This window comes from Barbus barbus (genome assembly GCF_936440315.1).
Source record: "Barbus barbus genome assembly, chromosome: 8".
Lineage (NCBI taxonomy): Eukaryota > Metazoa > Chordata > Actinopteri > Cypriniformes > Cyprinidae > Barbus > Barbus barbus.
This window is the reverse complement of record NC_136736.1, coordinates 12,252,323-12,269,822: the sequence shown is the minus strand read 5'-3', so window position 1 is coordinate 12,269,822 and position 17,500 is coordinate 12,252,323. Positions and strand designations below refer to the sequence as shown.

Genomic DNA, 17,500 nt, shown 5'->3' with positions numbered 1-17,500 from the left:
AATCTAGGCTGATTTCATTATGACCTAGGAACGAATTACTTTTTGTTTTTTTTAAATATTGTTTTCATCCAGAGGACGGTAAAGTTACTATTTTAGATATTTTACAAATTGACTTGCATTGACGGTATAATAAGTAATGAAGTCTGACTAAAAATTCTCCATCTGTGAGGCTGATAGCCAAAAGGTTGAAGAAAAAAAAAGTAAATCTGAGTCATTCAGCATGCAGGTTTTAATTTTCACCCCTGTGATCTTTAAATTGCTAAATTAAAACTTAAAAATATGTTGTTTTCAAGTTGTTGACATGCTGCCAACCCTCTCCTCCTTAATGAAAGTTTTTATATATATATATATATATATATATATATATATATATATATATATATATATATATATATATATATATATATATATATATATATATATATATATATATATATATATATATATATATATATATATATATATATATATCACAATCAAATGCAAATACAATGCAATAAAATGTTCTTGCTGTCTTTAATCAAAATACATAATGTGCAGTAATGTAAATCTTTTTTTCAATCTTTCAAGTAATTTAATCATAACTTCTTTTTTCTGTGTGTAGTGTTGCTGCCAACAGCAAACAGAACCTGATGACAGTGGCGAACCTCGGCGTAGTGTTTGGTCCCACGCTCATGAGGCCGCAGGAAGAAACAGTGGCAGCCATTATGGACCTTAAGTTCCAGAACATTGTGGTGGAGATTCTCATAGAACAGCATGAAAAGGTAAGACTTCTCACTGGAGATGACCGGCCACATCTCAAAACCTAGTGAGCTGCCGAAAATACTCTCTAGGTTGGCAGGTCACGAGGTTTAAAGACACCACTAGCACCTCAGAGAGTATCACATTATAGAAAGCAGATGTGAGTGAAATGTGTTTATTTGATTTTGAACTTTTCTACAAGGTCCTTCCATGCTGATGTTGGTGTACTTCTCTCTACAGCCAGGAGGGGGAGCCACGTGTTTTTGACTGGCCACTACTCAGTTAGCTGTTCTTTCTGATGTCTCAAATACAGTTGGACCGCCATACTCATTTGGCTAAAATACAGGTTAAAATGCTGATTTAATCAGCTTTAGATGACAGTAATCTGGTTAATCCTAAAATGGGGTTCATTCTGAGGGACAAAGGGAGAAAGAGTGAGATTATTTCATAATCTCTAAATTCTTTAGGCTACATTTGAAACGGGCTGATGAATTGCTTTCATACTATGCGCAATGTTGTGCCTGATGATCTCATATTTCAGTTCAGTAATTAAAAATAAACACTAGGATCCATTAATCACTTTGGCTGATTTGATTTTTACTATTTGATATTCTCTTTGGCAAAATTGCCTTGGGCTATAGGAAAGGTGTTTGCGAAATAGAAACTTTTATAAAATAATAATAATAATTATTATTATTATTAGTAGTAGTAGTAGTTAAAAACTGAGATTTAATTTGAACAACAGAACAACTGTGCAATTTAATACAGTATTTATCATACACAATATTACAAGGTATAAGATTTATTACACATTACAGCATAAGTGCTCACTACGGTATGTGTACTTAATATATGTAATTATGCACATATTTCTCAATATATTTTGCCAATGAAAAGCACTTCTGAAGCAGCATCCAAAAATTACATAGACAAGCAGCTTGTTTAATATACAGCATTTCTAGACAAAATGATATTGCGTATGACCTTGATGTTGTTTTGATGTAAGTTGAAGTAAGTGAGCAAAGCGTTGAGATTCAGGAGAAGGAATGACTCTGCAGAGCAGCAGACTGATTAGCTCCTCTCCAGACTGCTGATACCCCCAGATGCACTCAACAGACAGTGTTTTGCATTCAGGTCCATCTGTAGAGAGAGATAGAGAGAGAGAGAGAGAGAGAGAGAGAGAGAAAAGTTGGAAAAGTTGCAAGACAAAGAAGAAACGAGGGGGGGGAAGTGTGCAGACCGAGGGCAAAGAGAGAGAGAGGGGTGAGAGGGTAACAAGAGAGAGGCAGGGCCGGATGGAAAAAGTCTGAGAGAGTGAGAGAGAGGAATGGGCAAAGATTGAGATGGAAAAAGAGAGAGAGCAGGCTTTGTTGTCGTCTACAGATTTCACAGCAGTATCAGATTTCTATCCCTTCTACCAGCTCTCTCTCATTCCTTTGTTCATCCCTGTTGAGACTGCCACACTTCTGTTAACCTCCGTCACTCACATCAGCCGTCTGGGGTTCAAATATGAACACTGTGTGACTATAATGAAGCCGAAGCTATTATGAAAACATGTTTCCTGTGTTGTCACTGAATAGCTGCCACTCGTTCAGATGCACATCAGTTTGAGTGTCTCTCAATGAACTGGGCAACATGCCTAGGGGTCTCTCATTTAGGTTTAACTCTCATGAGAGCTCCGTTTTATCAGCATGCTATTAATGAGTTTGCAGACACCTCTTATTTATGGATAATTCAACCAGAATATGTAGATTTTATTAGCATTCACTCATTTTCAAAAATGTTTTACCCTGCTTTTTCCATGAAGCACTAAAGGAGAAGTTTTGAAGAAATTTTACATTGCTCTCTTTCATACAGTGCAAGTAAATGGGGATCAGGGGTTATTAAGACACCAAACTGACATAAAAGAACTAGCAGCACTGAAAGCCGTCTGTTAATGCCTTGCAATGCCTGGGCCAAAAAAGTTGTGCTTGAACACACCACTAAGAATACAGCCAACTAGCATGCTCTGAGCTTGCATGAGCGGAAATAACTCCCCATACCAGCAGGTGGCAGTAGTCTGTATTTGTCATTCAAAATAGGGAAACTATAAGAGTTAGGACTGCAGATACACAAATTGTCAATCTAAACAAAGCAGCATATTTATTGTTTGCTTGCTGTTGACTTTTTTCTCATTCTTTTTGTTTTGTGATTCTTAACAGCAAATAATAATGATTTCGCTCAACGTCGGGCTCCATCTGTGATTCAACATGCTCAGTCTGCTAAAAAAGCCGCTGACTGTGGTCAGTGGTGCAGAAAACACTAGAAAAAGGTCTTCAAGCTTTAAAAAGTGCAACAAATATAATAAAAGGGTGTAAATGTGGACATATTCCATATATTGTGTGCTATATTTCAAGTGTTCTGAAGTAATATAGTTTGAACAGTGATGCACCAAACTTTTGGCGACTAAAAATATTTGGCCCGAAATGGCAAAAAAAAAAAAAAAAGAAGAGTTTTGGAGGGTGGAAATTGATCAAAACAATGACTTTTAATTAGCACTTCTCCAATGATGAATTTTGATTGTGTCAGTATTTTTTTGTTGGGTAAAAGTGACCAACTTCACTGTGACCAAGAATAATGCTGGAGTACCAATATATAAAGTTTGTATATCTAGAAAATAAATTAACAAACAAAAACTTTATTTATTTTTATTTTTTTGTTGTTTGAAATTGATTTTTATTTTATCTTATCTTTTTTTTATTGTTGAATTATTTTATTTGATCTTATTTTGAACAGTGTGAAATTAAATCCTTATTCCCTGGTAATCTAGTATTAAAATAATTGCTTAACGGTTATAATCACCATGCACTATATAGAAAAGAGCAGCTTGAACATTACTATAAATATCTTATTTTGTGTTTCAAGTAAGACAAAAGGTCATACAGGTTTTGAAGTACATGAGCGTGGATTGACTGTTCCTTTAAAATACAGGTCTTGGGAGAATCCTGAATCTTTATTTGTTTTTACCACCACACATTCGCACTCGCATGCATAATCATCATTTCTCCGCAGGCAGCGGCTCTAAACAGACTGTTTACTTTGATTTTTACACACACAACACAGTCTAGCCAGCAAATCCCACTAACTTTTTGTTCTTTTAGATATTCGGGGATGCTCCGAGCAGCTCTCCATCCTTAGCTGCTACACCCCTCTCTGCGCCAACCAGACAGTCCAAGAGGCTCAGCCGGCAGAATCGCCCGCTGGCTGTATACAACCCACAGGTGCTGGATATTCAAAGAGGTACGAGAGACTAATCAGCTTTAAGCACTGTAAGGTCAGAGAAGCACCACAAGGAATTATAGTTGTCACGTGTTTGCTATCAAATACATAATATAGAGCCTGTATTTGCATAATATAGGAAAAAATGAAGATAAGCAGACCCACACAGACGCTCATACATACCAAAATCACAGAAAATACTGGGAAAAAGTCTGCAGAGCCTGGAGACACAATATGTAATATCTAAATTATTAAGCTATTACTTTTTCTTTAATATTAAAGAAATGCAGCAATTCATAGATAGAAATGTTCAGTTGGATAATCCGGGTGGTAAAATCACCATGCTTTCAAGTGCTTATGTAGTTTATTTCCACATGGAGTTTGACCGTTTCTCTCAGTGAGGGTTCATGACTGTGTAAGACTACTGCTCACTGTGCAATCAGATGTGATGCACAGCTGAAACATGCTGATTACCCATTGTCATTCTGGGCTACAGGATGTAGTTTGCCAGTCCATATTTAGGTGGATAACTGGTGCTTTGGTGGCCCTGGCCTGCTTAGAAATGTGTCTCGCAGTGTTAAATTCTCTATTTGGGTTTTATACGCCACCCAACAGGAATGATTTCAGACTGGGATCAATGCAGGATTATCCTTTGGTTTTGAACAGTGGATTTTTATTTTAGTACAGAACAAAGCAGACCTTATCTCCAGTTTCACTTTTCAGTTAAGCAGTTATGAGGTTTTTATTTCTTCTACACTACAGCTGTGCAGGTGTACTCTAACTAGTATTGGCTTTTTCACAAAGTGAATTAGCACATTGCAAAGCTTTCCAAGAAGTGTTGGGTTTCGAAATTTCTGCAGTTTTCAAGGTCAGACTAACCACATTTTTCCACACAAGATTGTAAACACTGGTTATTTGTTTAGTAGAGATCCCTCAGCTGTGGGATGTTACTATAGAAAGGGGATGTGGCCACTGCCAACATAAACACACTACAGTGGAAAACTGTAAATTTGTGCATTAATAATGGATTCATGAAAAAGCAAAACTATCAGCATTTTCAGGTTTTAGTTTTGTGTGGGATATGTAAAACTTAAGGAGAAATGTGTGACCACCTTTATGCGATCGTGTTACCAGCCAAATACTATCCTTTATACAATTTCTATTGGTAAAATATTAGGATATAGGACAGAACAGGATAGAACAGTGACTTATGTGCAAGTATTTTTAGTTTGAACACAATCAGTTTATATTACCTCTTACATGTAGAGCAAATATTTTGGCTTTAAATGTGGCAGCAGACACATTGGTTGGCTACACCAGAGTGTTAAAACCTATAACGATCTGTCAGTTTCAGAAATAAAACATGTCAATTTATTTCTACAAAGGCATGAAGGATGAGAAATGGATCAAAATATCACCTCAAGATTTGTTTTTAAAGAACGTGCAATATAAATCCTTACACTCTCAAGATTTTCTTTCCTTGAAAAGCTTGTTTAAAACACTTAAATTTGAAAACTAATATGAGGACAGTTTAAAAAAAACAACATATTTTAGTAGTTAGATCATAATACGTTTTTTAGAAAATGTTCATATAATTTTCTAAATATCTTGATTAAACTACCATCTAATTTGAAACTTACATTTTTTAAAGAGCTTTTTTTGTTTTGTTTTACCAGAAAGACTTACCAAGCTCATTTCTCATTTCTACTTACCAAGCTCATACATATTCATATTCATACATTACATATATTCATTAATAGCCTGAATTAATGTCAAGAATGGTTCTGCTCTCTTTTTTTCATCTTTTTTTCATTCTTATGTTGTTGTTTTGTTTTTTTGGTCTTTTGTACATTTTTTTTCCCCTTACCATTCTTTCTGTTTCTTGCTGCTTGCTCCCTTGCTCTGACAGTCTCTCCATCCTCTGAGAGTCCAGCCCTTGTTAATGATGAGACATCAGTGGGCAGTAATGAGTCGGTCTCCTCCCAGTCTTCGAACACCTCTGGAACGCCCCCCGAGAAATCTAAGAATCATCACACCACCATTAGCACATCCCTGACAGAGAGCATCGGGTATGTAGCAAAGACTCGCCTCTCTCCAAAACATATGTCATAATATGCTCATGTGTTTTACAGTGTTGGGAAGGTTACTTTGGAAATGTGATAGGTTACAGATAAGAAGTTACCCTATTTTAAATGTAGTAAGTAATGTAACTATTTCAATTACTTCATTAATGTAATGTAGCTGATTACATTTAGGGGTCGACCGATATGTGTTTTTCAGGGCCGATACCGATTATTACAGACCAAGTAGACCGATAACCGATATATTGAACCGATATATATGTCTGGTGTAAAAATGAAAATGAATGTCAAAATTAAGAATAACAAGGGCTCTGACAAAAACGGCCTTCCCTAGTGTTGGTTGCACTTCTTACTCTTGTCTTCCCCCATGCATCCATCTACAATAAGGGTAATATATAAAGAGAGAGTTAAAAGTGGGGCCACTGTATGCTTCATGATTAAGCCTATGAATACTAAATACTACAGCTAAACAGCTTGGGGAAATGTAAGTATTTGGCTTCAATAATTTACATGTTAGAAATGTATGTGTAATAGCATTACCTCTTATAATTCTTCATTAATTATTTTCGGTTGACTAAATCATAACCTACAAGAGGTGACTATTCAATTCATCATCTAATGCACATCAGTTGATTAATTTAAAAAGTGCAATGTATATAATACGTGTAAATAATTTAATTGTCTTCATAGCTCCATTGTAGAAGTTGCGAAGAAGACCGCAACTATTTTAATGAAACTATAACACTAATAGCCTGTTATAGGCTCACTTGGTTCAATAGCCTATTGAAATGTCCCAATTTCCGTCATCCTAATCTTGGCCTATGTGACAGTAACTTAATCTTGGCCTATGTGACAGTATCTTAGTCTTGGCCTATGTGACAGTATCTTAGTCTTGGCCTATGTGACAGTATCTTAGTCTTGGCCTATGTGACAGTAATTTCCATTAGTTTTCATTTACAGAGCAGTGCAAATGAAGGCATAAAACATTCATTTAATTTATATTTTAATCAAATGAGAGTTGAACTCTATTTTTTGGCAAACAAATGTTTACTATTAAAATTAAAACATGGAAGAAATAGCGTATTGTGTGATTGTTCTTTTAAACAAAAGTTGTAATAATTGTAGCAGCATTAGTAAATAAACCGAACTTTTATTTTGACGGGTTGCCATGAGGACCTCTTAAGTTTCTGTAGCCTATTTATGATATGACGATCGTTTTACTCAAACGAAACAGTCAAATGCTCATGAAGTAACTCTCAGAGCAGTTCTGGCGATGATGTTCATGTATTTATGTCCTCATTTAGTGACATGGCAGATGCGGAAAACACCGCGAGCATCGCGCACTTCAGTGTGTGTGTGTGTGTGTGTGTGTGTGTGTGTGTCAAAACCGCGCGTCTGTGCCTTTCACATATACAGAGACACGCCGAACATGCAGAATTCATATTTAAATAGTCTTTTTGCAGCTTAATGTTTACAGATAGTCCATATCATGAGTCGATTTAAGTGTACTGACCTACTTTTGATTAATTCATCCAAACTTTGACTAATTTCGTGACTCTGCGTTATACAGTAAATTCCATATGACTGGATTCCGCGATTCCCCCTGCGTTTCCCTCATCTCGGAAACCATAAATAGATAAAATTGAGGTTTTTACAACTTCAGTGTAGTGGATTGTAATTTATTGCAACTTGTGCAAGGTCTGCTGCTGCCTTTGAGAGATAACTGATGCGTGAAGCAGCACCAGTTAACAAGCGCTTTCGGTGTGAGAGTGACTTTAGTCTTCCACGTTGATTGGTCGGACTCCTGACTCTCAACAAATCAGATGCGCGGTGGGCGGAGACTGCTCTAGGCCACAGAGTGGTGAGTTCCGACAAGCTGCATCAGAGCCAAATAGCGCGTTTCATAATTAAATAATTTTATCGGCACATCGGTTTTGAAAATGACCGATGCCGATTATCATAAAAATGCTTAATATCGGTGCCAATAATCAGCCAGGTCGATAATCGGTCGACCCCTAATTACATTTGTTTACTTTTTGATTACTTATCTAAATTTTTCATTATTTTCCAACATTTAAACAGGGTTCACCACCTTACAGTAGTATTCACCACTGATTACTGTCAGACTTTCAAAATACTTCATTACGTGAATTAAGAATATAAAGATTAAATTTTAAAGCACAACCACCACAAAATCAGACTTTAGCACCTCTTGTTACATTTACATCATTCTGAATTTAAATACTGATTCAAAATCATAACAATATATAGTTTAATAGCTATGATACTGTTTTTGAAATTAAATATTTGTATGACGGGAGACACTGGCATCTAATAATGCCTTGGGGAGAAAAAAAAAAAAAAGGTCATGTGATTTAACCTGTTAACCCGCATCGGCCCGTGGGCGGGCCGGAAGGGCGTGGTCGGGCGTGGTCGGGCTTTTTATTACCTTTGTTTTAGAACAATATTCAATCAATTATCATTAACTATATATCATTTGAAAGCTAAAACACTCAAGATTAACGATCTGAGCTTGTTTTTGAAATCAATACACCAGAGAGGAAAGGGTTAACAGAAATGCTGAAAGACCGGCCATTTAAAATGAACAAAGCGAACCGCAGTACTCACGTTTGATCGCCAATAGCGCTGGTCAGCTCAGACTATTCCAAGACACACCAGCATACATTTCAAGAGAAGGGTCCACTCTTCAAAATGCATCCACTTTTTAATCCAAAACAACGAAAAAATAGGGGAAAACACGATAGATCCTCCTTTGTTTACATAAGCGATTCGAGTTATAGTTATCGATAGCGTCCATTTTCCAATAAATATCGATTATAATTCGGATTCCAGCTTTGAAACGCCATCTATTTCCAGCAGAATCGTCTCTTCCGAGTAAGAATAGCCCTCCCTCGTCTCTCTCCTTCAATCGCAGGAGCTGTTATAACCCGGGACAGTAAGCGCGTCCGTGAATGGGTCAGCGAGGTGTCAATCCGGACACATCACAATAGGGGTGTTTGAAGCCAGCCAATGCCTCGCCAGCACAGTTTTGATGGATGGAAGTGTTAGCCAACCACAAGGACGTTTACAGTGATTGACAGTTTGAATAGTTTACGTAAGATTGTTTAGAGAATAGCTCGGCGTATTGTCCGTGTGTTTTCGTGCGCTCTCGGGTTACGCATGAAGCGTACACATAATGGCGTCGCAGCGCTACACAGACTGGCTATCAGCGAACAGATGTTGTCCAAAGCTCACATCTGAATCTCTCCATCATGGATCTTCGACTTGAGAAGAGTTTCTGTGGCGTTTGGTGGTGTTTTGGAGGACGTGGGGAGACAAAATGGCTAATTTAGTAACCGAAAACGCACGGAGATCGCTGGGAAGCGTGGATAGCATTAGCACGTAAGTGTCTCCACCCTCCTCTTGAATGTTTGTGTGTTTATCATGTAGTTATTTGCAGCTTTTGTTTCATGTTAGCTGTTTTAGATTCTAAAAATGACAACGGAGAGGGATAATATGAGGGGATTACATGAGTTTTGTTCGTGTGGGTGTGTTTGTTTGTGGGTATGTCCCGAGTATTGTGTGTGTGTGCGCGCGTGTGTGTGTGTGTGTGTGTGTACAAAATGTAAACAGTGTTGCAAGTTTGATTTGTTTTGCTTACACACTTTCTCACTCTTTTTCTCTCACTCTTTCCTGTCTTTTCAGAGGTCTGGTGAATCCAGATGGTCAGAAAAAAACCATTTTAGTGGCTGCTAGAGCGTCTTCCTCCACTGTAAATACTGTAAATAGTTTTTTTTATTATTATTTAGTAATATTAGTAATAGTAATCTATTACTATATTAGTAAAATAGTAATATTCATAATATTCACCATATAAAATAAATAAAAAATACAAATGTTGTAAAAACAATGTATTTTGCATGTTTTGTGTTTTCACTAGTTCAAAAATGATCAAATCTGTTTTGGTTCACTGTTTTCATTATTGGAATTGTTCAGAATAAAGACTGTTTAGTTATGTTCAAATTCTGAAATAGTTTTGTGTTTTTTTGTGGTTTCATTGGTAGAGCAGTTCTGAATTGATATACATATGTAGTATGCAGTGTCTTATGGAGTCTCTAAATAGCATTTTTGAAAGGATTCCTAGACTTTTCTTGAAATAAAATATCCAAATGACTTTTCCAAAGCTTTTCTTGAAATGAAATACCATAAAGATGTACTTTCTGTAAGTCTTTACCTATAAAAAATTTATTATTTCATATTTTATTTCAGGAAATATTTAGGCGTTTTTTTTTTCAAAAATGCCATTTGTAGACTAACCAAATGACTAAATGAGTCAGCACTACAAATGCTGTTCAGAAATAGTTTTTTATTGTGTGTTTTGGTGGGCAGAGCAGTTCTGAATTGATATACATATATGTATTATGTAGTTTTGACTCATTTGGACATTTGTTTACAAAGTGTCTATTTGGGGTCTCCAAATGGCTTTTTTGAAAGGACGCCTAGATTTTTTTTAAATAAAAGCTTACAGAAACTACATTTTTGGGAGTATCATCCTCAAATTTGAGTCAAAACATGGTCAGATGTTCAGCTTTATCTTTATGGTGTTTTCAGGCCTTTGGCATGCAAGTCTCATCCATTTTTCCCTTAGTGAGCTTCATTAAAACATATCGCGAGTCAATTTCATGTATATTTTACCTTGTTTTACTCTATTGCTATACTAATTTTGAGTTATTATGACTCTAGAGTAACAAAGGATCAAGTGTCTAGTTTCAAACAACACCAGATTTTTAAATATAGACCTTAGGGTTCAAGAGCTACAGACATTTTTATTTGGTTATATCGTTTTTTACAAAATGCTCAAAAATAGGGGCGCAGGGTAACAGGTTAAAACTAAATTAATTTTAACATTTAATTTAATGTCATACCACAACACACACACACACAAAAAAACCCCTTTATATAGCACATTCCAGAATAGGGTTGGGAATCGAAAATCGATTCCGATTCCAGAATCGGATACTTAAGGTCAGGAATCAGATGCTTGTTGTCTAAAATTTCGATTCCATCTATCGATTCCTATGCGTTTTTTTTTTTCATCTGTGTGACCTAGCGATCTGCCAGGACCTTGCTCGCTAATCTAAGCGCTCCAAAGTTTCACTACATTTGCGATCCAGAAGCCAAAAAAGCTAAGTATAATATCTGTGATAGCTAAACATAAACAAGAGAGGTGTCACCAACATGACATTAATTTAATAGATCGTTAAAGATCGCGAACATGATTTAAACACTATTCCTAAATTACTATGATTCATCCGTTTCATTCCTCAACCTTTCAACGATCACAGTGTTGTGATCACTTGATTCATTCGTGCAGCAGATTTGAACATTGAAATCTGCTTCACAGTCTTTTCAACCACACAGTATCATTATTTCTGTGTTACAAATATTCAGATCACAGAAGCACTGTTATTAAAGTTTATAGTTCAGATATAGCCTAAACTCTGACATGTACGGTTGCGATTACAATAGAGTAAATCTCCTTTTGAAAGTAATTTGACACTTTAAATGAAGATTTATCGATTACATTTTTACACCAGTAGGGGGCAAAAAGGGTCTGTTAAAATGTATTTGTCTTTGAAACATACAAGACATTTGTTCAAGGACGCCGATTCATCCAGTAATGAAACGAGTACAGGTGCATCTCAGAAAATTAGAATATGGTGCTTTTAACTTATTTCAAAAAGTGAAACTTTCATTTATTTTAGATTCATTACATGTAAAGTAAAACACTTCAAAAGTTTTTATTTTGATGATTAGAGCTTACAGCTAATGAAAGTCAAAAATCAGTATGTCAAAATATTAGAATATTTACTTTTGCGTTTCAATAAACGACCATAAATTAGTATAAATTCTGGGTATCTCTTGTTCTTTGAAACCACAATAATGGGGAACACTGCTGACTTGGCAATGGTCCAGAAGATGATCATTGACACCGTCCACAAAGAGGGTAAGTCACAGAGGGTCATTACTGAAAGGGGTGGCTGTTCAAGGAGTGCTGTATCAAAGCATATTAAATGCAAAGTTGACTGGAAGGAAGAAATCGGGTAGGAAAATGTGCACAAGCAACAGGGAATACTAAGAATACTGTCAAACAAAGCCGATTCAAACACTTGAAGTGTTTTACTTTACATGTAATGAATCTAAAATATATGAAAGTTTCACTTTTTGAAATAAGTTGCAAGAAGAAATTAACTTTTTCACCATATTCGAATTTTCTGAGATGCACCTGTACATCCTGAGTGAGTCATTCATAAATTACATGTGATTTTGTTTAGTTGTCTAATATTTTTTTCTGCAGAATCATGAGAGAACCACAACTTCCATTGGGGGAAAAAACAACAACTCCATTTATCCAGAATCATGCCGTTCTATTTTGCACACAGACAGCTCTTAAAGAGTCCAGTTTTTATGTAGCCTGTTGATTTTTGTCCATGGTATTCAGCTCCAATAATATGGTTTGCAAAAAAGAGAGACAGAATAAATGTTTGATGATATTATTTAATCACATTGGAATCGAAAATAATCGGAATCAATAAGCAGAATCGGAATTGGAATTGATAAAATTCAAACGATACCCAACCCTACTCCAAAATAGCCACTCTTTGCCTCTAATAATGTTAGAAATAAAATTAATTTCAGATGCAGTTTCTTTGCTGCTTTTGCAGTGTACTACAAAAACAACAAATTAAATCTTTCATATAATGTCAATAAAATCTCAATGTGTTAATGCTAAACTGTTTAACAGTCTCCTGTAAGCTGAAAAAGTAAGAAAAAGGGTTATTAACTAAAACTGTTTTTACTTCTTTTCTTTTTTTTTTCTTTTTTTATAAGAATTGAAATAAAGTTCAAATAAAATAGAAATATTAGGTCACACTTTAGTTTTGGGGACCAATTCTCACTATTAACTAACTATTAACTACGAATTTGCTGCTTATTAGTAGTAAGTTGTTAAGTTGGGGTAGGATTAAAGGATCTAAAATCTGGTCATGCAGAATAAGCCATTAATATGTGATTTGTAAATACTAATAAACCGCCAATATACTAGTAATATGCATGTTAATAAGCAACTAATAGTGAGAATTGGTCCCTAAACTAAAGTGTTGTCAAATATTGGATGAAAAAAAAATTCAAATTAAATTATTGTCTGAAAATTTGAAATGCTTCCTTGGCAACTAACTGAAATAAGCATTCAAATGAACTGGAACTACATAATAACTAAAACTTAAAATAAAATAAAAAAGCTAAATTAAAACTAAAATTAAAATAAAAACTAAAAGTGTAAAAATAAAAGTTTAAAGATTAATACAAAATATAATAGTATAATAACACTAAAATAACACTGGTCAGAAAAATAAAGCAGTAACGGGCAGATGTATCATGTTTTAGTCTATTTTGCATTTTTGTCTGTTTAAAATGATCATTTGAATTTGATTACAGAAAACTACCACAAAGCCCTATCAGCATTGAAGCCATAACCTGGCCAACCCTTCAGCTCTACCTTATTCACTTCCAGAGTTTTTTTTTGTTTTGTTTTTCTTCTTCTTCTTTTGTGTGTGTGTTGGTATTTTGTTCTGTTTCTAAACTCAAGCCTGTGCTTGTCAACTTGAGTTAGTTCTTGGGCTGAGAGTCTTATCCTGTGCCAGTATTATTTGCCAGAGGTTTTGCCTCTGGTTTCTCAGCTCTTTCACAGCCCTTCAGATGCTGTGTGTTTGTCTGGGGCTCTTGTGTTGAATCCTAATAGGGGCCCACAATATTCTGCAGAGTCACCTGGAAATAAACTTTGTGTCCACACATCTGTTCGCTGTTTCCACAAGTCCTCCCCCAATTTGGATTGATTTTGTTCTCACTCATTTCCATTAACCACAATCACCATTTAGTCCTGCCCCTCCTTCATCGCTTTATTACCCATTCATGTGCTCACATTCCCCCTTTTCCCCTATATGTTAGATTTACTCTTACTCTTTGAGCACATGCTGCTCTCTCTTCTTGGCCTGCAGTCCTGTGCGCAGACGGCACTGGTCTTATGTAACCCTCTGCTTCTCTCCCTGCCGTTTCCCACTTTCTGCCATCAGAGGAAGCGGCTCCCTGTGCGCCTGTAAATCCTGCCTGCTGTTTGTCCGAGGGACAGGTGGCCACGGCCCTACCCCGTAAACACTATTGACACAGAGAGATGTTTGCCTTGTTTACCCTTCTAGCGGGTGCTGTCGCTTACAGAGCTACTCCTGTCCATATGTCATGAGGTTGTCACCTGTTTATCTGTAAATCTCTCAGCCCCTGGCCTTGAAGCAGGAGAGCACAGATCATAGTGATGCTGTAGTAGAAATCCAGTCGAGATAAATGCTGAATTGTGCTTTGTCACACTTAATGAAGTTTTAGATGTTGACAGGCAATGATCACTGTGTAATTGATGAGACATTCATTGTTTTCTTGCCTTTTTAAAAAGGTATGTTTCAGCACAGACTGTTTCTTTAATCCAGCATATCCATACCTGGCATAATGTGGAAAATTGTTATCCCAAGATCAATCTGTATTTGCATATATTATATACATACAAAAGTGACAGCAGTGCTTCCAAATTCCAAATTGTAATTATTCAGATTTGTATATTGTCTATATTCCTGTCCTGTCAGCTGTTATACTGTGCTCGTAGCGCATGTTCTTCAGTTGTGTGCACAAAAATGGGGACGTGCTCTGTAGCCTGATCATTTCATATTAATGCGCGGATGATTTCATATTAAAGCGTGTCACTTTCAGCAACGGCAGCTCTTAAAGTAATAGCAACCAAATAATTTAATAGCCTAGCTGCTGTGAAGTCTGTGAATCAAAGAACAAAAGAAAAAGAGAAAATCAATAACTTTTTAGCTTTAAAGATTCATCTATATTTCATTTAAAATGTAGTGTTTGATAACTTATTATTTCCTATTTGCTGAAGGGCACAGATAAATTACATTTATTATAATGGGTTTATGTGAAGATTGTTTTAAGTTCACTTAGATTTGAAGTTTAAAGTCTAATAAATGTTAAAATTTATAGCTCTCAATTATACTGTAATGTTGAATGGCTATAGTCAATGGTTAAATATTAGGGAAAAAAGAACAGTCAAGATTAATTGCTGCAATATATTATGTTATATTATATAATTATATTTTATATATATTAATAATAATATTGTTATTATTAATTGAAATGCATAGATCAGTGTTGGAACGTTTTAAAAACTTTGAAATTGTGACCAAATACAGCACCTAAATTATTATTATTAGGGTTGTCAAGCTGTTACATTTTTTTTATTTAATTATTTACATGATGTGCCTAGCAATTAACCTAATTAATTACCCCCCAGAATATCAAAGTTGTTCAAATTAGAAAATCATTAAATAGACATTACAAAAAGTAGCTTTAGAAAGTAATATTTTGACTCAACATTGCATAAATAAAAATAATAATAATTATAAAAAGGTTTTAATGTGTTTAATATTGAAATCTGATTTTATGATATGAAAAAATTGAATGATACTCTAAATATAAAACACATTGCTAGTAGGTGGTGGCAAGTGATGAGTGAGTCATTTAGTCATTCATTCAACCGATTCGTTCAAATGTCTGATTCATTCAGAGATGAAGCAGGTCTTTATTAATGGCTCACTCAATTATTTAAAAAAATGTAGATGCATTCAGTAACAAAACAGCACTGTTGTTCACAGATGCACAGCAGTTCTTCTGTGGATTTGTTTGGAACTTTTTTTGCGTGCAAAATTGAGAAAAACAGACAATACTGACAATAATTGATGTAAATGTAACACAATATTAACTTGTTTATTGAACTATTGTATAAAATCAATATCACATTTGCAATTGAGTAGATATTCTAAAGACTATATCATGATAGAACTATATGACAAAAATCCATACAGGGGCATTTTTTCCCTCATATTTTTGGGGCATATAACTGCATTCTCATAGGCTACTTCATGCAGCATGTCAATATACACTATATACAATGTTGCATGAAATTACTATACAAGCAAAACTTAAAAGAGCTGCATTGAGCTGTTAAACAGTAGTTCAGTGTTTGATTGTTTTATTTGTGTTCAGTAAATCGTTTCTTTCAAATAAGATGCTTATCTGAGGATCAAAAAAATATGCAATTCTGTGCCTAGTGCTATTTTTAATAGTTGAAAATGTGTGCGATTTTCTTGGTTTGACTTAGTTGTAATTGTAAAAGCATTTTTTGGGGGCGAAACCATTTTCCTGTGGTTCTGCTGGTTGCCAGGGCAACCATATTGAATTTATCATTTTTTTTCTCCACTTCGTTTAGCTTTTCTTTAGAGTTTGACGATTCAGAGCAGAGTGTGTAAACACTATTTTATTTAAAATTTTTTCTGGAGTGACTCTGGTGAGATCTGATGTTTGATGTAACACCATTAGCATAACCTTGTTTTGAAATGTGTGTGAGCATGAACGTTGTGTATGGAGAAGCGTGTGTGGTGTATTAGCTAGGACTCACGCGGCTGGTGTGAGGTGTGTGTGTGTGTGGCTGGTGTGAGGTTAATGAGTGGATTTGCTGCACTGCAGCTCTGCTGGCGTCTCATTCTGATGTGCAGCAGCTGAGGACTCACAGACCTGCTGCAGAGTCATAAATCACTGCATCTCTCTCTCTCTCTCTCTCTCTGTACATACTGTACATATATATCTCTTTCTCTCTCTTTCCCTTTTCCTCTGTCTCTCCTGCTGGACTACACTGCTCCTCATTTGCCCCTGTGCTGCCACTATTCCTGTACCTGTAAGTCCTTCACTCCCCTCACCTTCAGCACACACACATTTCTCTCGAGTCTTCATTCTCTTGAGTTTCCAGACCAGTGTTTTCGGAATCTAATTAAGAGTATGGCTATGTTTGAACTGTTATCTGTAGGCTTGCGCTTACAGTAAGTTAAGCTCTATTGAGCATTTATGTAGAATATGGTCATTCAGAATATGTGCTTTTTAAGTACTAATAAACAGCCAATATGTTAATAATAAGCTGTCTAATAAGCAACTAGTGAGAATTGGTCCCTATACTAAAGTGTTACCTTTTTAAAGCAAGGATGCATTAAATTGATCAAAAGTGACAGTAAAGATGTTTATAATGTTGAAGAATTCTTTATATAAATAAATGTTGTTCTTTTTGAACTTTATTTTTATCAAAGGATCATGTAAAATTTGTTTACATAGAAATATTTAGCAGCATAGCAATATAAGTATTTAGCATATTTACTTTTCAACTTTGATATTTAAAAAATATCAATTTAAAAATAAAATTATAATTATAAACAAGGAATAAATACAACTTTAAAATCAAATCAAATAGAAAGGAGTTATTT

At 35.3% G+C, this 17,500-nt stretch overlaps 1 protein-coding gene across 3 annotated transcripts in view; it reads left to right on the top strand.

The window, feature by feature from the left end:
- Window positions 1-17,500, top strand: part of LOC306873545 (rho GTPase-activating protein 10-like) — a 96,969-nt gene that overhangs the window by 74,107 nt on the left and 5,362 nt on the right. For all 3 annotated transcript variants that reach the window (XR_013784501.1, XM_079422906.1, XM_079422905.1), the window contains 3 exons: window positions 605-764; window positions 3,882-4,020; window positions 5,909-6,068. Coding sequence is in view for 2 of the 3 variants with exons in the window: in XM_079422906.1 (XP_079279032.1) it covers window positions 605-764; window positions 3,882-4,020; window positions 5,909-6,068 (459 nt within the window). In the remaining variant the exon portion in view is untranslated. The remainder of the gene's footprint in view (window positions 1-604; window positions 765-3,881; window positions 4,021-5,908; window positions 6,069-17,500) is intronic.